Here is a 23845-nt window from a genome sequence, read left to right on the forward strand (position 1 = left end):
CAGAAAAGCAAGGCAGGCAGCTCCATATAATCAATGGATCAGTTTATTATATGGTAACTTACTCACAGGGTGGGATTGGGCAAATAACGATCCAGAGGTATTCGCAACTGCGCTCCACACCACCAAAGGGCCATTGGGACAATTTTACAGTTAACCTAGGGTGTGGGGGTAGGTGCTCGAAACAGGATGTGCATTCCTAAGCCAAGATTTATGAATGGGTAACAAGTCTCGAGGGAATACATCAGCGAAGGTTGTCGTCATTGTTTGGGGACCAACAGAGCATCGGGGCCACCTGGTCCTAATGATTATAAAAAAATATCTATTAACTACAAACCACTTGGTAACAGGGAAGTGATTCACGGCACAGTACAGTCCTGGGTTGGGTCAGGGGAAGGACAAGAGGAACTGTAAGGGTCAAGATGGCGTCAGTTACGTTAACAGCCATATACCTTCCTTACCTGGAAAACTCATTATTGTTGTAGTTACTGCTATTGTTATAGCTTCCACTAAAATATCCCCGTGTTGGAGCATTCCCTGACTCCTCCAGGCAGCATTAGCTCTACATTCTGTCTGCTACCCAAACACTCCTTACTCTACTCTAGCCCCAACTCATTCTGAATATATTTATTGAAAATAACTACATACCAGGCAGAGGATGGGTGGTACACATACAACACAAATAAGATAAGCACAGCCCCTTAGTGGGTTAATATTTGTGTGCTTTCTTCTCCCACTAAAATGTGAACTTCTCAATAGGGGCGATTATCTTATCTTTGTACACCAGGTGCTAACAAAGGCCAGATACATAGGAGGTGTTCCATAAATATATTATCCCATTTTTTAATATGTTATGGCTGTCAGGCAATGAAGACAAATAACTAGGCTATATCTGTTTATATTTATGTTTCTATTTCCAAAATTGAGTCTTCCTCTATCCTGAAAATATTCTTCCCTGTGATAATGCTGGAATGCACAGGAAGGATCCCCTTTGAGAAAGAAGGACTTATTACCCCTGTTTGGAGTGGGGATGCTGCTGGCCTCAGGCCTCACGTCAGGCCCCTTTCTCAGGCAGCCCACATCAAATGACTGATCTATGTGGGAATGTAAAGATTCATCCCTCTCATCCCAACCGGGACAGCTCTGAAGGTTGGCTAAGCCTTTATCCTGTATCACAGCTCAACTTCTCCTGTGCAGACTGCTTCCTTCCCCTCCCTTAGTGTCTATCCCAAGATCACTTCCTAATAAACATACTGCCTCCATCTTGGAGTTGGCTTCCCATCCTACTACTTTCTGTATCCGGAAATTAATGTGTCTGAAAAAGTGATCTGCACTCCTCTACTTCCTTAACACTCATTTTTCCACCATTTTGTGATCCACCCTAGAAATTACTTTCTCGTTAGCTAATTGAGATCATCATTGCCAAGTAGAGTCAGAACCCACGAACTCTTCAACTTTCTCCATATTTGAAAGGTGCTACCATTCCACTTACAACTCTTTCTTCGGCTTCCATCACACTCTGCTCTTTGGGTCGTTTGAATTGCTCTTTCCCTACTACCTTCAACTGGGACTTTTCTTCCTCCTACTCCTTACATGTAGGCATTCCTTAGGTTCACTCCTTTGTCGTCTTCTAATTCGAAACAATCTGTCTGCAGTTTCAACGTAATAATACTGGGGACCCACTCAGCATTAGAGACATTCATGGGACAGGTTAGAGTAAAAAGAACAGCCTCTTAAGGGTAAAATAGACCTGGATTCCAGGTCAAGCCAACTGAGAAACCATGGGTAAATTATTAAATCTTTGTGTTCCATTTCTTTATCTGAACTGCGTACAATACCAGCCTCATAAGGATGCTCGCCATATTTTTTATTCCCCAAATGCACCAATGTTCTCTTTTCCCTTCCTGTCTTTTCACATATTGTGCCTATGCTGCAACATTCTTGCTCTGTCCATCCTTCATCTAGCTAACTCCTACTCACCATTGATGTCTCACTTTAGATGTTCCTTCCTCCAGAAAGGCCTCTGTGATCCCAATATCTGAGTGAGGTATGTCTTCTGTGACACCCTATAGTGTATTCTTCCCTTTCCCGTAGCACTATCCCATGGAATTGCTTTGCCTGTTTGTCTCTAATCCTCTTTGAGGGCCAGGACTTTGTCCTGTTCACTCCTGTATCCTCAGGGAGGACTCCAAGGCTGGCAGCATCCCTTCACAGCCCCAGCACCATTTCACCTTCCTGAGGATGAGTCTTGAGGGCTACTCTCTGTAGCCTCTTTCCCCGAGCTACAGCTGCCACTTTGTCTCTCTTCCCGGATATCCAGCTGGAAAGTCAACATTGCTGTATCCCAAACTATCCTCCTCTCTACTCAGACCATCTTGTTCTTACAATCTGCCTATATTTGCAGTTTCTGGGGCTTGAAAATGGAAAGTTCTCATGGATTCCTCATCCTCCCTCTCATCAAACGATGCCATGACTATAGCGTATCTGCACAAGGTCAGTTGTCCCTGTCTTTCTATTTCAGCTGTCACCTTCCTGCTTAGGCTTCCACTCCTCTGACCTCAACAACCTCAAGGTCCTCCTGATCAATCTGATCTTTTCTCTTCCCCACTTAGAAACTTCCAAAGGCTCCCTATTGCCTACAGAGAAGAGGAGAAGGAAGGGGAAGAGAGCGCACATTAACTGAGTGTTAATGCCCACATTATCAAATTTAAATACAGAATAGATTTTTCGTCTGACATTCAAGGTTCCCCACACCATGGTTCCAGCCTTCTTTCCACCTCACCATCTCTCCACCATGTAAACCCTTCATTACAGTTGAATTTCATATTCTCTCCATCCTGAACACAACCTGGGCTTGCCTGACCCTGTGCCTTGGCTCCTACTGTTACCTCCACCCACACTTCGAGTATTGAAATCCTGTCCATTTTTCAAGACCTAACTCAAATGCGACCCACCCCTTAAAGCCTTTCCTGATTCTCATGGGATGTGACCTCTTCTGCTCCTGAATCTTTGTGCTTTTTTTGGCTCATATTTTTTCTTTTACTAATTATTTGTTTATTCTCTAATTTCTGCCACTAAGTTGTGAGCCTCATAAAGACAGTTGTACATTAATTTTATATCATTTACTGCACCTATCACATCATTAGTACTTAACAAGCATTTGAAATATTGAACTTTGGCTTGGATTTGACTTTATATATATATGTGATCTATAACAGTGCTTTTCAAACTGGGTCTCAATACATGATTGGATTATGAAATCAATTTAGTGCATCACAATCAGAATTTTTAAAAAATGGAATAGGAAGTATCAGAGACTGTCACAAGTACTAAGGTAGGTATTATTTTGTGAAACTTTATTTTAATAATGTGTGTGTGTGTATACTGGGTTGATGTAAAATTTCTTACTGTAGTAGTCTAAAAAAGGTGGAGAAACACCACTGTAATACATATGCATTATTTCAGCCAGCTGATTACAAGCTCCTTGATGAGAGAACAGACCTGGCAAACTCTACCCTTGCAATCTGTGAGAGCCAACCCTCCACACTGAACCCCGCTCATTCCAGGGAGCTGCCCTAGGGATTAAGACTCAAGGCAAGGAGCAATGTCCTGTCTTTAAGAGAGTTTCTCGTCTATTAAGAGAAAGAAAAAAAAATCAGGAAGAAACTCCACAGATACTTAAGAAAGCAGCTGAAGAGCCACAGACTAGGCTTTGAACTTAGAGCCAAATAACTACTTAGAGTTCTTGCTCTGCTATTTATTAGCTGTGTGTTGTTGGATAAATTGCTTGATTTCTCTGAGCTTCAGTTTAGCCTACTAAAAGAATATACCGTACCTCACATACTCATATTAAAATTAAGTGATACAACCACCTAGAGGGGTGGGATAGGGAGGGTGGGAGGGAGACGCAAGAGGGAGGAGATATGGGGCTATATGTATACGTATAGCTGACTCACTTTGTTATACGGCAGAAACTAACACACCATTGTAAAGCAATTATACTCCAATAAACATGTTAAAATAAATAAATAAAAATTTTAAAATATATGTGATACATATATACAAGATTATTTTGTAAGCTATATAAATGTTCAAAAGTTTTAAGTAAAAACCTGCATGTGTCATTTAGTAAACAAGTGAAAATTGATGTAGTACAGCTAAATGTGCATTAGACATGATTTTCTTTCCTTTTTTTTTTTGGCTGCATTGGGTCTTCATTGCTGCGCACGGGCCTTCTCTAGTTGCAGCAAGTGGGGGCTACTCTTTGGTGTGGTGTGCGGGCTTCTCATTGTGGTAGCTTCTCTTGTTGTGGAGCACGGGCTCTAGGCATGCGGGCTTCAGTAGTTGTGGCTCGTGGGCTCTAGAGCGCAGGCTCAGTAGTTGTGACACTCGAGCTTAATTGCTCCACAGCATGTGGGATCTTCCCAGACCAGGGATCGAACCCGTGTCCCCTGCATTGGCAGGACGATTCTTAACCACTGCGCCACCAGGTAAGTCCCATAATTTTTTTTTTTTTGGCCACTCCTCACAGCTTGCGGGATATTAGTTCCCTGACTAGGGATCAAACCCGGGCCTGGTAGTGAGAGTGCCGAGTCCTAACCACTGGATCGCAGGGAATTCCTTTGTTTCGTTTTTTGATTACTAGTGATAGAAACCCAATTCAGAATGATTGTGTTCAAAGCAAACTGAATCACTCACGTAACCCAATGGTATAGCTAGCTTTGGGCAGGGCTTCATCTGGGGACTCAGATAATATCAACCAAGCTGCTGTCCACTTGTCTCTTTCTACCTCCCTCTCACTCTGGGCTCTACTTCAGTTCCAGGGCTGTTTTATTCTCAGACAGGTTCCGCCTGCATGGTGGGATGATGGCCACCATCTGCTCTGGGCTTGATGGAATCCTCCCCACCAGCAGGAAGAGTATCTTTTCCCCTATTGTTGCAGCAAAAATCTCAGGGCTCTGTCTGACACCTAGTTTGGGTTACGAGCCGAGTCTCAAACCAAAAATAGTGGCCAGGGGTGCCTGGGACACGAGCTGACCCTTGGAGTTAGAGGGTGAGTCACCTGGACTGAAAAAGAGATTGGTGAGGAGTCTTCTCAAGAGGTGGGGTCAGAGATTCAGAATGACCAAGTTTCCAAAGCTGAATAGGGTTAGCTTAGGAAGACATCTCGGTCTCTTCTATTTAATGTCACCATACAACATTAGAAAAAGGACACACAAACACATATGTTTGTTCCATTTCATTTGATTGCATTCATTTCATACAGCGTTGAGGATCTACTATGTGCCAGGTACTGTTTGGACATGGGAAAATAGCAGTGATCAAGACATACAAAGTTCCTGCTCAAGGAACTTACTTTCTGGGGACAGGGGGGCAAATAATGAACAAGTCAGTAAGCATATGTCAGGCAGTGATAAATTCTATTTAAAAAATAAATTTAAAGAGCAAGGTAAGGAGCAGCAAGAGCCAGCCGTGGGAGGTAAGGACTATTTCAGAGGGGCTGGTTAGGGGAGACCTCACCTTGAAGGATAAATCTGACCGAAGTGAGAGAGCAAGTCACATGAATAGCTACCTGGAGGAGAACTTCCAGGCAGAGGGTAAAGCAAGTATAAAGACCCTGAGACAGGGCCAATGAGTTCCCCCTGAGCAATACGTGTGCATTTAGCAACATACACATTTGCATGTGTGTGTGAACATATTAATCCTTTATTTTCCTACATTAGAACATTTCATAGTGATATTATGAGAGTGATATTAAACTGCAAAATCCATGGAGTCTTTCTAATATTGACTCAGCTAGGTAAGACATTTAGGAATCTTGCTGAATATGCAGATGTGCCTGGACTGAGAGTACCTTGAAGCAGGGGCTTCCTTTTTCCCAGAGAATCTGAACCCAGGAGAAGCTTAGTGAATGGTGCAGGTGGAATAACGAGCCATGTGCCACAAGAAACATCAAGGCTGATGGCAGAGATCGTGGGTGACCCTGCCAAAGCTGGGTGGGGAGACCCTCTCTCCAGGAGTGTCCTCACCTCTGTCCTTTTGGTCTAAGTGCTGTGGACGTGCCCGGCAGTGCAAAGTGGCTCCTGAGGGTGGTTCCTACTGATGCTGGGTAAAGGTCCCCTCATTCAAAGACTAACACGAAGTAAAAATTCCTCTGATCTTCAGCCTCAGCAAGGGTTATGTTGCCTAGAAGAGGAAAAGCTTGGGGTGGGGCATGTGTGTGGCAGGTGGAAGGGAGTGGAAGAAGTCAGAAGGCAAGAGACCTGCCCTCCCTAACTGGTTGGTAACAGTTTCCCTGAACTTGGAACCCCTATAACCTATCCCTACTAGGCACTGCTCTTCACCCAGCGATGCTCTTTTCCTTGAATTGCAGTGCCTTCTGACATGTTTGACGTTAATTCTTTACTGTCCACAGTAGCTAGATTGGTCTACCTCTTCTTTATTGTCATAAAGATATGTCCTTTGTTATCTGCTTATATTAATCTCAGAGTATGAATTCTTAGACCATGTTCATGAGCAATACATTCTAAATTTAGTTCAGTGTCTACCTTAATTGCTCATTGCAAGCTGGCACTGATAAAGGCTTTTTGATGATGAATAAGACTGCAATGATTACACTAGAAATCAAAGACTACTTCTCGTACTTGGGGATTCTGCTCCTCTGGAAATGCTAGCCTCCTCTCTTACAAATCTTCTCTCATAAATTGGTTTCAAGCTGCGCTTGCCTGAAACCTTCCAGTGTGATGATCAGGAGACCTGGGTTCTGCATTAAATTCACCAACAAATTCTATGTGACTCTATGTGCCTCCGTTTCACAATCTGCTAGTGCAAGACAAAAAAAAAAGGCTCACAGGGCTTGAAGGTAGGGGAGAGAGGTAAAATAAGAAAGTAGATGTGGAAGGACTTTAAAAGTAGGACATAAGGGGACTTCCCTGGTGGTCCAGTGGTTGAGACTCTGTGCTCCCAACGTGGGGCACCTGGGTTCGATCCCTGGTTGGGGAGCTGGATCCCACATGCTACAACTAAGAGCCCACATGCCGCAACTTAAAAGATCCCGCATGCCGCAATGAAGATCCTGTGTGCCGCAACTAAGACCCAGCGCAAGCAAATAAATAAATAAAAATATTTTTAAAAAAAAAGTAGGACATAAGGATCCTGCCTCAAGTCCACACCTCCTTTCTTTCAGGGCCAGCCCTCTCAGAAACTCTTCTTTCTCCCCACAGGCATAATTCTTCTTCAGGAGCCTTAGGTTCTTTGTGTAAAGTAGGAAGAACCGCTTGTGTGTCATCTTTTGCAGAGATTCCTCCCAATGACTCCTTTTACCGCATCTCTGCCACTTGCTGCTTCTTTACAGGCCTTCAAAGAGCTAGTTTTCTAAGCCTGGAGCTTCATTTATATTCCCATTCTGTTATTTCTAGGAGAAAAACTCAGAAGGAGGAGGTAAGATGCCTAGAGTGCCTAAGATTTCTCACTAGAGAGAAATGTGATGAAGAATCAAATGGTGAGTCCCAGAAGTTTCAGAAGACAGAAAAGGAACAGGCAAAAATAAACTCCAGGTGAATGAAAGACCTGAAGTTGTAAAACAAAACAAAACAAAACCTTCAAAATTATCTGAAAAAAAAATAGAATATCCTCATGATCTAATTTCTTAAATTAAGAAAAAGCAGAAGTATGAAAAATGGACAATTTTGATAAAATTTACTATAACAAATATTAAAATCTCCTACATAAAAGACATCTCAAACAAGGTTAAAATACAAGTGACAGACAGGGAGATGGGGAGAAGGTATCTGCAACATACATGTATATCAGAAAAAGATGGGTATCTGTAAAGGACTCCTACAAACCAACAACAATAATAATAATAAAGAAGAAGAAGAAGAGAAGCAACTCTATAAAAAAATGGACAAAAGGCAGGAATAGTCAATTTCCAGAAGAAGAAATCCAAATAACCGATAATACATAGAAAAACCTACTCTACCTCTCTAGTAATCAGGGAAATGCAAAATAAACTGACAATGAGATTCACTTCACATCTACTGGATTAGTAATAACCTGAAAGTCTGACCATTTTAAGCATTGGTGAGGATGTGGAGAAACTAGGACTCTCATAACCTGTAACTGACACAATCACTTTGGAGAGCAACTTGACAATACATATTTACTGAGGTTGAAAATGCACATATCTTTTGACCCAGAAACTCTACTGCCTTACAGCAGTGTTTTTCAATCCATTAGTAGGTCATGAAATAAATTTATTGGGTCACATCCATCATTTTACAAAAATGAAATAGAATAGGAAATAGAGTGCATTTAGCAAAAATAGGTATTATTTTGTTAAACTTTTATTTCATAAATGAACTGGGTCTTGATATAAAATGCATTTCTTATTGTGAGTGACACTTAAAAAGAAATAAAAACACTGTCTAAGAGAAACTCTCATTAATAAGGACAAGAAGGCATGTTTGAGGATGTTCCCTGTGATGTAGAGTTTGTAATAATGAAACACTGAAAACAAAGTACATGTCTATTAGCAGCAAATAGATAAACAAATTGGAGTGTATTCATGTGATGGAACACCACACAGAAGCTACAATTAATGAACTTGTTCTATATGGATGAATTCTGAAAAGAAGTTTGAGGGGAAACAAAACAGAAAAATGTCACACTAAACCAATTATATGAATTTTTAAAACATATAAAAATACTATATCCTATATATATATATATACCACAAGTAGTATATGGTACACATATTTTTTTAAAGTATTAAAAGTGGACTGGTATAAAAGGGATGCCTAAAGGAAGGAAGGGAAATGGAACTTGGGAGGAGAAAATAGGTATGATGTTATTTATTCATTTTGGGTGGTGGACACATAGATGAATGTAATAATATTCTTTGTTCTTTTCCTTTAAAAAAAATTTTTAACACATAAAAAATAAATGGAATTATAAAGTTTTTAATCTTGCTCTGAGATGCAATAAAATAAAAATTGCATTAACCATTGGTTATTAAAACCCTTTGGGGAATTCCCTGGTGGTCCAGTGGTTAGGACTCTGTGCTTCCACTGCAGGGGGCATGCGTTAGATCCCTGGGTCTGGGAACTAAGAGCCTGCATGCCGCGAGGTGTGGCCAAAACAAACAAAACAAACAAAGAACTCTTTCATCCCGCGATTTTTTTTCAGTGCCTTAAGAAGAATAATCTGCCCCACATCAGCCTGTCAAAAACTCAATAAATTAGTATCTAGAGGTGGCAAATCACTATGTTTATTATCTGTACTAGCAAAAGAGATTTATCTTTCCCTGAAGCTTCAGTCTTTGCTCTTCACACATGCTGTTCCCTCTTCTCAGAAAGCCCTTCCTCTATTGTCTGCCAGTCAATCTCCCAATCTGCCAGTCATCTCCTCCATCATCTAGTTCAGACCTGACTTTTCATGGTGAAGCCAGAGGCTGAGACCTATCTGGCTGTGGGTACAAGGCCACACACCTCCCCAGGCCTCTCCCAGATACTCTCGCAGTTTCCCTCCCCCCACAGGAAAGTCTGAGGTCGACACTGAATTGGATATCCTTGCGCAGCAGGGGTTAAGCAGTTTGGGACATGGAGATTAACATCTAAAATGAAAGGGATGGGCCAGAGGCTAACCCTATTCACTGCATATGGTTTTCAACATATGAGCTCTATAAATATACATGCAGACAAAATTAAGTAGATGACCTTCTTTTCTCTCCCTTCCCTTCATCAACTCCTGGGGATGAGCTTCTCCTCCTCTTCCTCAAAAAAGAAAGTCTTCATGGATGACCCCACCACCACCAGAATTTAGCAATTTACTACTCCTTCCTTTAACTTTCACTGTACCTTGACATTTCTCTGTTATAGCATCTATCACATTAGAGCTCAATTATTTTTGAATGTCGATCATCTCTACTAATCCTCTGAGTTTTTTGAAGGAAAGGCCTGCCTCGTATTTGCCTTTATTTTCCTGGAACCTAGTAGAATGGCTGCAGAGCAGGCCCTCAGTGTTTGCTGAATTAATAGCAAATGCTGATGACAAGCTAAATGACGCACAGGTTTGGGGAGCTCAAATTGGTTCCCACTTATTGTACCACAAAACTGGAACCACTTAAAGATGGTCATCATTTGGGGGCAGTCTGATGGTTTCTCACTATCTCTTCTCCAGACCCTTGTAATAACCTTACTGGTATCCTTAACCTCCCATCTTTTCCCACTCTTATACAACCTGGAGGACACTTCTCCAGGCTAGTTTTTACAAAACATCCCTTTCATCTTGTCACTCCCTTGGGCAAAATGCATTATGATTCCCTAATACCTTTCAAATCAAATCCAAATCCCTAATCTTCACACATAAGTCTGCCCAAGCATCCTCCCTTGCTCTAGTATTCCAAACGTATCTCCCAATCATTTTATTTTAATATGTTCCTTATCAATTGATACTGTATCTTTTTTTAATTGGAGTATAATTGCTTTACAATGTTGTGTTAGTTTTTGCTGTAGAACAACGTGAAAGAGCTGTGTGTATACATATATGTATATATATATATCCCCTCCCTCTCGAGCCTCCCTCCCACCCCCTCTCCCAATCATTTTATAGTGTGAAATATACTGGGGCTGGAATCTATCTGTCTGACCTCTGATTTATTCCAATCAATAAGAACAATGCCTGGCCTGGGGGAGATGCTCAATAATTGTGGAATTAATGAATAAACAGACTATTTCTAAAATATAACCATTTGTTTCAGCCAAGCTAGTTTTCTTTTTGTTCTCTGCAAGCTCCTATCAGCCCATCTTTGTGTCTGCTAATACATAATAAACAACACCTAATAAAATGTACTGCACATTTTAATATATGTGCCCAAATATAAGGCAATCCTTGTTTCCCCAAAGAGAAGAACTAAAAAAATAGTTTTTGGTCAACCTGATATACATGAAATAGTCATATGTCTACTTTAAATAGTTACTAATTTAGTGAAAATTTAAGTCTAATACTATTTAGCAACATATATTTTAAATCATTTATAAAATATTTAGATATAATGCTTTTTCACTCAAATTTCATAACAATTTAATTCAAATTATCAGTGCCTTCATCATTCAAGTCACTTTTATTGTCAACTTGCTCAATTTGCAGATCATGTCATCCTACGTATATCTGAATTGTTTGAGGACAGTTGTTTTTTCCTTTTTAATTCATGCTATGCTTGCATATTCCTGATATCCAAAATATAACCTCTTTCTGTTGCTTTTTTTCTGTTGCTTTTAATATTTATTTATTTATTTGGTTGCACCGGGTCTTAGTCGCGGCTCCATGGCTCCTTAGTTGCGGCAGGCGGGCTCCTTAGTTGTGGCATGCTCACTCTTAGTTGTGGCATGCATGTGGGATCTAGCTCCCTGACCAGCGGTTGAACCCCGGCCCCCTGCATTGGGAGCACGGAGTCTTATCCACTCCGCCACCAGGGAAGTCCCTCTGTTGCTTTTAAAACGCTTATTAGTAACAATATCTAACACTCAAAACTGTGAGGTCCTAAAAAAATAAATAAATAAAATAAAATTAAAAAAAAAAACAAAACTGTGAGGTCCTAACCCCAGAATAATTAATTAAATCTGTGTTAAATTTTCTTCCTTTTCTTTTTTTCTTTTTGCCACACGGCTCGGCTTGTAGCGTGCAGAGATCTTAGTTACCTGACCAGGGATTTAACCCAGACCACAGCAGTGAAAGTGCCAAGTCCTAACCAATGGACCACTAGGAAATTCCCTCTTTTGTTTTTTTAAGTGATTCCATCCAGTGACCTCTATACGCTTGCAGAACTAGCATTGACTGAAGTTATCTCAGGCTGCATCCTCCCAAGCAATACCTTGATTCAAAACAAAATATCATATATAAAAAAAATCAGACATTGTGGACTGTAATAGGAGTCTTTATAAGAACACAAAATATAAGGCAACTTCCTTTCTGAGGAATTATTTTGAGAGGAAAAACAGTACCTTATATTCAGGTATATAAGGTATTTATTAATTTAATAAATATTTAATGAGCACTGCTTGTGTGCTAGGCACTGTGCTAGGAACTGGAAATACAGTGAGCTTAGAATCTCACAGGGAAGACAGTCATTAAATGTATAATGCCACAGTTAATTAATTATGATCATTTAAGTACTATAAGGGATAAGTTTAGATAGCTACAAGATGAGTAACTGGGGAACCTAGGTCTGTGGGGTTAAAAGTCTCCTATACCATGCTGTTTATGTACAGTGCAGCAGTAATTCACGTGCCCAGTCAGTCTGGGTTTAAATCTTGACTCAAACCTTAAGTAGGTTATTTAACCTCATTTTCCTCATTTATAAAGTGGAACTAACAACAGTATCTACCTTATGAAGTTATAGTGATGATTAAATGAGTTAATACTTTTAACAATGATGGCACTCGTACCTGCTCAATAAATGTTAGCTATTGTTGCCATTTCAGCTGAAACCTGAAAGACAAGCCAAGACGAAGGGAAGAAGGAAGAAACTCTAAGCAGAGCGACATGTGCAAAAGTCCAGAGGCATAAGGTTGCCTGGCCTATTCTAGAACTGAAAGGCCAATGTTTCTTAGCATAGGAAGCTAAGGGGGATTCACTTTGTTATAAAGCAGAAACTAACACACCATTGTAAAGCAATTACACTCCAATAAATATATTAAATAAAAAAAAAAAAGAAAGCTAAGGGGAAAGAGATACCATGAGATGTGAGGCGAGGCTGGGAAGGTAGGCTGAGATCAATTATGCAAGGCCTTGTAGGCCAGGATAAGGAGTCTGAACTTTATCCTCCAAGTCAGAGGAAAGTTGAAAGGTTTTACAAAAGGGAGTAACAAGCTTAGATTTGCAACTTCAAAGGCGGTCTCTGGCTACAGCATAGAGAACTGGTTGGAGGGAGGCCAAAATAGATGAAAGGAAAACCAGTAAGGAGCCTACTCTGGTAATCTAGATTAGAGGCTTGTCGCTTAGACTAGGGAAGTGGCACAGAAGAGAGAAGGAAGCTGGATGATTGAAGAAACAGAAGACAGAACCAACAAGGCTTAGTGTATGTATGGTAGGGTGAGAGGGCATGGAGGGAGAGGCCCTGAACAGTATATAAATATTTGAGGAAGAAATGAATGAATTTCTGTGTTCCTGCCATATTGTTTTACCACATGAAACGTCTTCCTTCTACTCCATCCTTCCAGGCAAAATTCCTTCTCGTTTCCTCCACAAAACTGTCTGAATGATCTTAGCCCCTTCTTTCTGGGAGTGTTCTAGAATTTTGGAACTGAACTTCTTTTTGGCCTTAAGAAGCGGCATGTGGAACTTCCATGAGGAGGGATTGAACCCGTGCCCCCTGCATTGGAAGTGCGGAGTCTTAGCCACTGGACCACCAGGGAAGTCTTAGAACTGAACATTCTTGAGAAATACATTGAGGGCTGTTGAGAGAACTTAGAAATTGTCTGAAGATGGAGATGATGTTTTAGTCAACTTTCTATCCCACCCACTCCCATATACCTAATACTTATAGAAATCCACCCATTTATAGAACTTTTCCTCTGAATACATGAGTGGTTCAAGCATAAACAGCCTATGCTAACATAAAGCTCTGTGACCCATAAAGCATTATACAGATGTGGGAGCTTTCACAACCATTTTCTTCTCGGGTCTTCACAGAACTCTTATAAAATAGGTACTACTATAGGGGAAATAAGCTCATAACTAAAGCGACATGTCCAGGGCTTCCCTGGTGGTGCAGTAGTTTAAAATCCGCCTGCCAAGGACAGGAATAAAGACACAGACATAGAGAATGGACTTGAGGACACAGGGAGGCAGAAGAGTAAGCTGGGACTAAGTGAGAGAGTGGCTCAGAACTCAGAAATATTTCCAATTCAGTGTCTATTCTCCAAATTGAGACAGGACTATGTCCCATTTTAGCAGGAAGTGGCAAGAGCCATCATCGCCCAGTTTCCTGAATTAAAACTGAACAGGACTTTGAGGGGCTCAAGAATACAAATCCTTTCTGTGTCCCCTGTTTCTTGTTTATAGGATACAGACTTCATTCAACCTCCTTGACCTTCCTGGAATTCCAAAGCGCAGATTCAAACAGTTGCTAATCAGGAAAGGGAGGGGATGCAAAAACAGGGGAGAAACAGTCAAATGGTGGTTCAGCCTTGGGCAGGCACCTGGTTCCTCCTCAAGGAGTGTGCATAACTGTATCTTTGAGTTCTTCTGCAGAACCGGGACCCCACCCAGGTGGAGGATGGTAACTTCAGGCTGAGTGCAAGATTCCTAGAGCACCATCCTGTTACCTCACCTCCAACCAATGAGAAGAACCCTGTAGCCCTCACCCCAAATTTTGCCTTCCTTTTCTGGGCCCAGCGATGACCATCCTGTTAGGCCTCCTGTTTGGCCCATGTGTTTCAACTGTTTACAAGGTTCATCTCCAACAGGGTCCAACAGTGTCAAGCTAAATTTGTTACTATGAGGGTAAACGCTAATTTCGGGCACAGAATTTAGATCAATTTAGATCAGGTGGCGAGACACTTCTACTCTACTAGGCAGGACTACGCCCACCCTCCGCAGAAAGTAGTTACAGAAGAAAGAGACCTCCGCCCCAATTCCCAAGCAGTATCTTGACTATGAAGTCTCTCAGGGGGGAGTTGTTAGCGGAACCACTGACTGAAACCACCCTCCCTGGCTGGGCAAGATAGTAACCACGTGCATGAGTTATCTTACAACAGGAGGTCCTGGTAACGAACGTGGAACTAATGAGCTAGAATTCAGGAAAGATCAAAAGAAGAGAGGAGACGCCAGTCCATATGTCTTACCAACCCCCCAGAATCCTTCTCGCTAGAATCTCGCTGGATGAGAAATGCCTGCACCACCGGGAAGGACCCTGAGTCAGAGCAATTGGCCAGAGACAACCCGGAAACTAACCCCATCACCATAAAACCTGAGGCTGTGAGCCACCACGTGGCAGAGCAGTTCTCTTGAGTTCCCTGACCCTGCTGCCCTCCACCGGGGTGCTCCTTCCCAATAAAGTCTCTTGCTTTGTCAGCACGGTGTGTCTCCTTGGACAATTAATTTCCGAGTGTTAGACAAGAGCCCACTCTCCCCCTTCCTGCAATACCACTTCTGGGACACCTTCCCAGTTTCAGGTATTAATTAATGTAGTCAAACATATTTATTGGGCTTCCCTGGTGACGCAGTGGTTGAGACTCCGCCTGCCGATGCAGGGGACACGGGTTCGTGCCCCGGTCTGGGAAGATCCCACATGCCGCGGAGCGGCTGGGCCCGTGAGCCATGGCCGCTGAGCCTGCGCATCTGGAGCCTGTGCTCCGCAACGGGAGAGGCCACAACAGTGAGAGGCCCGCATACCGCAAGCAAAAAAAAAAAAAAAAAAAAAAAAAAAAAGCTTATTGAGCAACTATTAGGTGCCAGGCATGACACCTAGCGGTGGGGATAAGGTACAGCAGTGAACAAGGCAAGAAGGTGCTTGCCCTCAGTGTGATTCAGGGAGCCGGTCAAAGGAAACAAATGTATAAATGATGCGGTAAGTGCTATAAAAAAAAAATACACAGGGTGATGGGAGAAAATATATGTCCCTCTGGTCGGAGAGAACCTCTCAGAAAAGTGGCATTAAGGTTGAGACCCGAACTTGGTCTTCAGGAGGCACTTACCTTAAGACATTAATCCCACAGACCTACTTTGAAAAACGCCTACAAAAGGAAAGAGCGGACTTGGTCCACAGAGGGGCGGCTTCCAGGCATCCAACCTTAGCTGAAAACTTTGACCGGCACTAGAGGGCGCCGCGGGTCCTCCCAACCCCCAGGAGGCACCGTAGACACAGGCCCTGCCTAACTGACCTCTGGCAGCTGCCGCGCCAAGGCCCCGAAGTCCGCAAACGGACAGCGAGCAAGGGCGGCGGCGCTAGGAAGCCCGAAGGCCCTAGAGCATCGCGAGGGGTCATGAGGCCCTCAAAGAGAGGACATTCTCAGGATCACAACCCAACCAAGAGCAGACACTCTCTCGCTTCCTCCAGGACAGCCGGTTTCCGGCGCCTCTAAACCAGGAAGTGCCGGCGGCGTCCAATCCTGGCCCTCCTTCCGAACTTAGCCTTAGCGTACGCTCCTCGCCCGGGCAGCGCGAGGCGAACGGTCTATGGTTACCAATCAGCTCTCAGGAAAGGCGCATGCGTCGTCAAAAGAACGCAACGTACGGGAACTTTGACCTGAAGACGACTTACTCTCGTCTGCCCCTCCCTCACTGCGAAGATGGCGGTCTCCAGAATGTGCTGGGCGCGGGCTGCTTTGTGGGGTTCGGCGGGGCCCCCTGGACCTTATGTCGCCCGGAGGCTGCAGTTTGTTCGCTCTGGCATGGCCTGGGGGGCCCCTCGGTGAGGGATTTGGAGAGAGAAAAGCATTTTTGACGTTCAGGCTCTTCCAGTGTCTCAGTTTTGTTTGCATGCTGTGTCTTAATTCTCAGGGCTCCACGCCCCGGCCCCTGGATTTTTATTGTGCCGCGCAGAATTCGCACCGGGATCCCTGCTAGAGAGCTGGCTTCGTGACCCTCTCAATTCTCAGTGCCCCATGTTGTCTGAATTCCCCACGTGTCCTGAGCCTCCCTTTTTCGGCTCAGATTTTACTACTGCTTATCCGGATCTCACCTCTCTGGCTTTAGCCTGCTGCTCAGATTGCCCCTCAGGCCTTCCGCTCTCTCCAGACTCACCACTTCCCCGACATCCATTCTTGCCTGGCCTCTCGTCTGCCTTATCTGTTTTTCTCAGTCTGACTGCTTATCTCTCCATGATCTCAAGATCTTTGGATTTCAGAAGTTTCAGGTCTTAGCATACATTCTCTGAAGCAGATGTTTTACATTATGGACCCCAGGCGTGAAGGGGCTTCCAGGCTGGTTCCCAGATAGTCTCTTTCATCTTCCTTGTAGGTCTTCAAAGCTTCACCTTTCTCCAAAGGCAGATGTGAAGAGCTTGATCTCTTATGTGGTGACCAAGACAAAAGTGATTAATGGGAAATACCATCGTTTCTTGGGTCGTCATTTCCCCCGCTTCTATGTCCTGTATACAATCTTCATGAAAGGTAAAGACAAAACTAAAATAAAAATCCATTGAATCAGCTCTTGGGCAGTGTCAGAGAGTTAGAATAAGTAAGATCGCTTGCAGGCTCTGCGATGGGGGTGTAAGCTGGTATGTCTTCTGTTTCATAAATGCTTGAGCATTAAACTATTTCTTGTAAGTTAGCCCTTCTTGATGTTTCTAGAAAGGTATGTTGAGAAACAACTTCTGACAACACCCAGGAGGATTATAGGTATTTTTGCACTTTTCCTAACCACACATCTGACTATAGTAGAAATTATTTGTCGTGCACAAGGGCAGAGATCTATAGCTGCACAGACCTGCCCTGTGATTTACCAGTTGACTTGGCTTGTAAGAAAATGTAGTCTAATGTTTGTCACAGATCTCTCCTGGGTAGCACGTTGTGGAATTAGCACTACACGTACTTGGTTTGTGAATGTTTCGGTTCAGATCAGAGCTCTGCTAGTTACTAGGAGATGGTAGAGTGTCACGTGTCCACTCTGGAGCCAGACTGCCTGGGTTCAAATCCCAACTAGTCACTAGCTGTGTGATTGGACTTGTTACTTAACCTCTCTGTTCTTTGGTTTTCTCATCTGTAAAATGAGGGTAGTAATAGAACCTGCCTATTGTCTGCATGGCTATGAAGATGAAATAAATCCATACATGTAAAGTCCTTAGGACCAGATTCATAGTGACTGCTCAGTAAGTGTAGCTAGCTATAACTATTATACTCTAATTTTTTTTTTTTTTTTTTTTGCGGTACGCGGGCCTCTCACTGATGTGGCCCCTCCCGTTGCGGAGCACAGGCTCCGGACGCGCAGGCTCAGCGGCCGTGGCTCACGGGTCCAGCCGCTCCGCGGCATGTGGGATCTTCCTGGACTGGGGCACGAACCCGTGTCCCCTGCATCGGCAGGCGGACTCTCAACCACTGCGCCACCAGGGAAGCCCACTCTACTTTTTTTATCATAACACCAATTATAGTAAACTCCCACATTGTCAGCTCTGAATATTATAATTATTACTAGCTTCATGTACTTGCAAAAGCTGTAAAGTGGAGATAAGAATGACTGCTTTGTCTGCTCCCCAATTTATAACTAAAATCAAATGAAAAAAAGAGTCTGAAAGCATTTTGGTTGTTTGTGTTTAAGCCTTTTATTACAGAAAACTTCAAACATAACACAGAAGTAGAGTAATACAATGAACTTCCATATTCTCAACCTCACTTCAACAATTATTGACTCACGGCCACCAGTCTTATATCAATTATACATTGGCTTTCTCCTGTATTATTTTGAAGCCAACCTAGACATTATACCATTTCATTCATAAATAGGAAAACATTTTTATGAACTAAAGTTCTAGGTCAGTGTAAGGATTATCTTGGAATGAAGTGAAAATGCAATCTTAGAAATATGTTGAATTCCAGTAATTATAAAAGTGTTCTAGAAAGGAGAAAAGTTAATATCTGGTTGAGATATACAAAGGGTTAATTGAGCAAGACTTCCTGAGGTTAAAGAGCTTTGAATTTTTATTTTAAAAAGGGAGTGAGTAATGAACCAGAAGAGGGAGACCATTCCCTGGTAGATCACAGAACGCCAGCTTGGCAGGAAGAGAGGTGATATGCTGGGGGCAGGGGGGTGGAAGGGGGCAGGGGGGTGGAAGGGGGCAGAGGGGAGAAGGATAAGAAACGAAATATAGGTCAGCTTCACAAGAGTTTCAAGTGACCTAGTTTAAAGCTTTGATTTAGAGTAGCATTGGGGAGGGAGGGACAAGTGTGTGTTGTGGGTGAACATGGAACAAAAGGCTGTGGTAATCAGATTGGGATAACATCACACTCTGTCCTCTACTTTAATGAGGTAGGATTGCAGATGTTATGGGCTGATGCCAAAAAGGCTAGAAGAATAAAGACAAATATGTGGAAGCACAATATAAAGTTTCATCAACTTTCATACCGGGAGATGGAGCATTTGAGACAGGTATGCGCCAAGGGCAGATGTCCAGAAGTTCACGGTGATATAATTAAAGTTAACCCAGAGCTCAAGTCTTTTCGTTCCTATTTTCTTCACCACTGACTAAGCTGTTGCCCCTTGCCATGAGATCAGATCATTTGTCAGAATCAGTTCATTCAGAGTTGTGAGCCTCCATAGCAGAGCTCCGTAGAGTTTCTGGAACACTTTCTGAATAAAAGTGAACAGTAAAGTCCAGTTCATTTCTGAACATATAAAAATCTGCAAGGAAGGATCCAAAGGCAGCAGGAAAGTAGTATTTGGTGATAACTTGATGGTAGTTTTGAAGCTGAGAGTAAGAGTCTAGGACCATTCTGCAGATCAGGAAGAATTTACTTAGGGATTTGGTATACTGTCAGGCCCTGTACTAGACATTGTTTGGGATACAAAAGTAAACAGATCAGGGCTCCTGTCCTTAAGGAACTTACCAACTAGAGGTAGATAGAAATAACCTTGATCCTTACCTGGGCTCTAATAGAAGTTTACTGCACAGTGGGGTGGAGGGATTGTCCATTGTCCTAAAAACTTACTTGGGTTAAAACTGCATCTGTGTTTATTTCTGCTTAGTTCCGTCGAGACGTCGCCAAGTGTCTTTTCCTAGGTATTCTTTCCATTCCACCCTTTGCCAACTACCTGGTCTTCTTGCTAATGTGAGTACAGAGTTCTGTCTCTCCGGCATACTGAAGATATGTAGATTTTTTTAAAATTACAAATTAAGAACTTTCCATTTCAGAAGTTAGGCAGAGGTTATCAAACTTCTGCTCCAATTTTCTCATTAGCCCAAGGTTCATAAAAGCCACCTGGGTTACTGCGACGGCTGTAGGAGTAGGTGGCCTGGCTTCTCCCTGTCTCTTAGCTGCTCCTGTGTGATGTGAAATAAGATAATGATCTTTTCCATCATCCCTAGAGGCAGCAACCCACTCTCTTAGAGGCATAGCAACTTGGGACAAATTTTTTTCTTCAGGAGAAAAATGCATTTCATATTCTGATAATACCAATCTTTATTACTTTACCTTATATCTGAAGATGACAGTTTTAAACTATGACCTTGCATGTTTTTCTAGTTATCTATTGTATAACAAACAACCTCAAAGCTTAATAGCTTAAAACAACCACCATTTTCATGATTTTATGGGGCAGGAATTTGGGCAGGACTCAGGTGGCAGAAAGATTTTTCTCCCGTGTCTCTCAGTGATAGTTAAAACTGGTGAATGGACTAGTCTGGACAGTCTAAGGTCACTCTTAGGTCTGGTGCCTTAGCCAGGATGGCTTTGGAAGACTGGAACTGTCAACTAGGGTGCCTGCATATGGCCTCTGTAATGTGGTGGCTTCAGGGCAGCGGAACTCCTTACATGGCAGCTTAGGGCTCCAAGAATGAGTGTTCCAGCAAATAAGAATCTGCATGGGGCTTCCCTGGCGCCACCAGGGAAGCCCTGCATGGCCTTTTATAACCTAGCCTTGGAAGTCACAAAGACTTCTGCTCTATTCTGTTGGTTGATGCACTCACCCAGATTTTAAAAACCAGAGGCACAGACCTCACTTCTCAATAAGAGGAGTGCCAGGGAATTTGTAACCATGTTTTAAAACCACCACCCGTATAGAGAAATGAATTAGAGGAATTCCATTTTGTATACACATAGGGACTGTGAACAGTTTGAGGTTGTCAACATCACATACAAAGTCCAGCTCTGTCTGCAGCTTTGTCCAAAATATGTTCATCACATGCTTTGATTCAAAAGGAGTCATTTATCTGATTGCTGCATACAAGGCTGTTCCCTTACTGCTTCCTTTTACATAACCTCACTAACGTTGCTTGAAATTGGGCTTCAGTGTATCTTTAAACCTTGGTCTGACACTCATTTACAGGAAAGAACAGTAAGGTAGGGAAATAGTGTTTCCATCTCTTCCTCCAAGCATTCATGTCTGCTAAATGCTTTCTTAGCTCACTTTGAAAGATGCCCGTTTCAGCAAGTGACTTTGTGATTCCTTTTCTTTTCAGGTACCTGTTTCCTAGGCAACTGCTGATCCAACATTTCTGGACCCCAAAGCAACAAATTGATTTCTTAGATATCTATCATGCTCTCCGGAAGCAGTCCCACCCAGAAATTCTTTGTTATTTAGAAAAGGTTATCCCTCTCATTTCTGATTCAGGACTCCGGTGGCATATGACAGAATTGTGCACCAAGGTATTCCTCCAATTAACCCTTCCTGCAAACCAGGAATCTTGTTAGATCCAGCGTGCACTAAAACTGGGTAAGAAGGCTAGTCTGGACCTTCCTAACATCTGCCCATCTCTTACCTCTCCCAAGATGCAACGTGGTACCCACCCAGCAATACATGATATCCTGGCTCTGAGAGAGTGTTTCTCTAACCGTCCTCTGGGCATGAACCAGCTCCATGCTTTGCAGATGGTGAGCACTCAGGCTTTCTCTATTCCATGGCGTCACCTCGCTTCAGGTCTTACTTGCAGTAACACCGAGTTGACTTTCTCCCCCTATATTGTGTCACAGAAAGCCTTGAGTCGAGCAATGCTTCTCACACCTTATCTGCCTCCTGTCTTGTTGAGATACCGTTTAAAGACTCATACCACTGTGATTCACCAACTGGACAAGGCTTTGGCAAAGCTGGGGATTGGTCAGCTGACTGCGCAGGAGGTGAAGTCGGTAAGTGCTTGATTGCAATATCAACCTGCAGTCCTTGGTGGGCTTTTGAGCTCACGGGGCTGGGAGCTTCCAGGGAGCTCCTTGTCTTGCTTGTTACAGCAGAGCCCAGGCTCTTTATTCTCTCACCTCATTGCTATGTCTTTTTTTCTGAGTGAACTTAACTAGTGGGAAGGAGTTGCCCACAATAATTTTGGTTTATGTATGTTTTCTTCTGGCCCTTCAAAAAGCAAGGACACTACACTTTACATCTATTGTTTTAGATTGTATAGGGCTTTTTGCTTCTCATCCTGTCCATCAGAGTTCATATTGCCATGGTGAAAGGTTTCTTGTGGGGATGAGGTTTTAACTTATTTAAAGGGGATTTGGGATTCTCTGTGGGTTTATACTTCCTTGGCATACTTGCTCTGTGATCATTAAGGATTGTTTCTCTTCTGAGCGATCTAGGCTTGTTATCTTCGTGGCCTGAATTCCACCCATATTGCTGAAGAGAGGTGTCGAACTTGGCTGGGAGAATGGCTGCAGCTTTCCTGCAGCCTGAAAGGTGAGACAAATGCCTGTGGTTATGCCACTAAGATCCAAGTCATTTTTGTATTTTATTCTGAGGTTTTATTTGGGAGTTAATTATTAAGTAGTGTGAGACCCTTATCTAATATATATGTCTAATTGAAAGGGCGCAGACTCACTTGCCTACAGGGGCTAGGCAGGTAATGAAGTAGACTGTGCAAGACAAGAGGGAGGACTATGGATTATGGGAACCCGAGTGTGAAGCAGGGTTGCCCAACCTTGGCACTACTGATGCTTTGCTGTGGAGGCTGTCATGTGCATTATAAGACGATACAGCAGGCATCCCTGGCCTCTATCCACTAGATGACAGTAGCACCCCCTCACCCAGTTCTGACAACCAGCAATGTCTCCAGACCTCGCCATGTAACTCTGGGAGAAGCAACAGCCCCAAGGCGTTCAAATTCAGAATGAAAACACTCAGTTGCCTAAACAGAAAGTATCTGCGGGTGGGTATTAGACCTATGGGTCTCCTGTTTGGAACCTTTGGCTAGGCCTCGATATCTTCTAAGCCTCTGAACATCAGGGTAGGCCTACTAATCTCCTTGGGGCTGAGAAATGTCCCTGGAGGACCAGCTTCTACCGGAAAATTCCAAAGGGTGACAGTGGGGTTTAGTACCATTACCATCTCTGAATTTTCTACTGCCATCACATGAGAATCAAGTAGATACAGATATTCGGTGGAAGGAAAGAAAGTGTGCATGCAGGGACTGGAATGAAGCAGGGCAACTTTGAGAACAGTGGCCTCTTAATGTCACACCTCCCTGTACTTGGCTTTCTGCCTCTGGTGTCAAGCCCCACATAACAAGGTAGCTGGAAGGCAGGCTCTTCCCTGGCCAAACCATTAACGTTGATGTTGTTTTCAGAAGCTGAGCTGTCCCTCTTGCTACACAATGTGGTCCTGCTTTCCATCAACTACATTGGGACAAGGCGCTGAGCCGACAAGGAGCGGGTGGCATTGTCCTGCATGCAGTCACATAGTCCAGCAGCGTGGGACCAAACAGCACTTGTCAGCAAAGAGTGTGTGCCCTGTTAGGCGTGTGCAAGGCAGAGGAGCAGGTGCCCGTGTGGCAGCTGGAACTGAAAGAAACCCTCCTGCTGGGGCGGCCCACGAGAGGTGTCATCCCAACTTCCTCAGAATTTGCTGGAGCTGGCTGCAGGCTTTGTACTGGGCTTTTACTATGGTGTTTTAAGTTCGGGTCCCAGGAAGTGAGCTTTTGCCCCAGGTGGGAATCCTCATTTGGCTTAGGACTTACCCACTGCCACATTCGTTACAGCTTTTTTTTTGTTTTTGCCGTACTCTCACTGCTGTGGCCTCTCCCGTTGCGGAGCACAGGCTCCGGACGCGCAGGCTCAGCGGCCATGGCTCACGGGCCCAGCTGCTCCGCGGCATGTGGGATCTTCCCGGACCGGGGCACGAACCTGTGTCCCCTGCGTCAGCAGGTGGACTCTCAACCACTGCGCCACCAGGGAAGCCCCGTTACAGCTGTTTTTGTTCAAGACAGTTT

General features: G+C 43.4%; 2 protein-coding genes across 5 annotated transcripts in view; one reads left to right on the forward strand and one right to left on the reverse strand.

The window, feature by feature from the left end:
* SLC11A2 (solute carrier family 11 member 2) overlaps positions 1 to 16038 on the reverse strand; it is a 53863-nt gene extending 37825 nt beyond the window's left edge. Inside the window, exon 1 of the mRNA XM_060024772.1 lies at positions 15696 to 16038. The gene's annotated coding sequence lies outside the window, so the exon portion shown is untranslated. The remainder of the gene's footprint in view (positions 1 to 15695) is intronic.
* A 246-nt stretch (positions 16039 to 16284) lies between these two features.
* Positions 16285 to 23404, forward strand: LETMD1 (LETM1 domain containing 1). Of its 4 annotated transcripts, none has more exons than XR_009521195.1 (9): positions 16285 to 16411; positions 16960 to 17111; positions 18968 to 19083; positions 19681 to 19763; positions 21113 to 21299; positions 21423 to 21524; positions 21680 to 21776; positions 22221 to 22317; positions 23204 to 23340. XR_009521195.1 is itself a non-coding variant. In XM_060024775.1 (9 exons), the coding sequence occupies exons 1-9, from the start codon at positions 16290 to 16292 to the stop codon at positions 23272 to 23274; spliced, it is 1083 nt and encodes a 360-aa protein (XP_059880758.1). In that variant the 5' UTR covers positions 16285 to 16289; the 3' UTR covers positions 23275 to 23404. The 4 variants fall into 4 exon arrangements, 3 of the variants coding, with proteins under 3 accessions (XP_059880758.1, XP_059880760.1, XP_059880759.1); XM_060024775.1 differs by having other exon boundaries at positions 21624 to 21776; positions 23204 to 23404; XM_060024776.1 differs by lacking the exons at positions 16285 to 16411; positions 16960 to 17111 and adding an exon at positions 18112 to 18722 and having other exon boundaries at positions 21624 to 21776; positions 23204 to 23404.
* Positions 23405 to 23845: the final 441 nt, after the last annotated feature.

Source organism: Delphinus delphis, chromosome 11 (genome assembly GCF_949987515.2).
Source record: "Delphinus delphis chromosome 11, mDelDel1.2, whole genome shotgun sequence".
Taxonomy (NCBI): domain Eukaryota; kingdom Metazoa; phylum Chordata; class Mammalia; order Artiodactyla; family Delphinidae; genus Delphinus; species Delphinus delphis.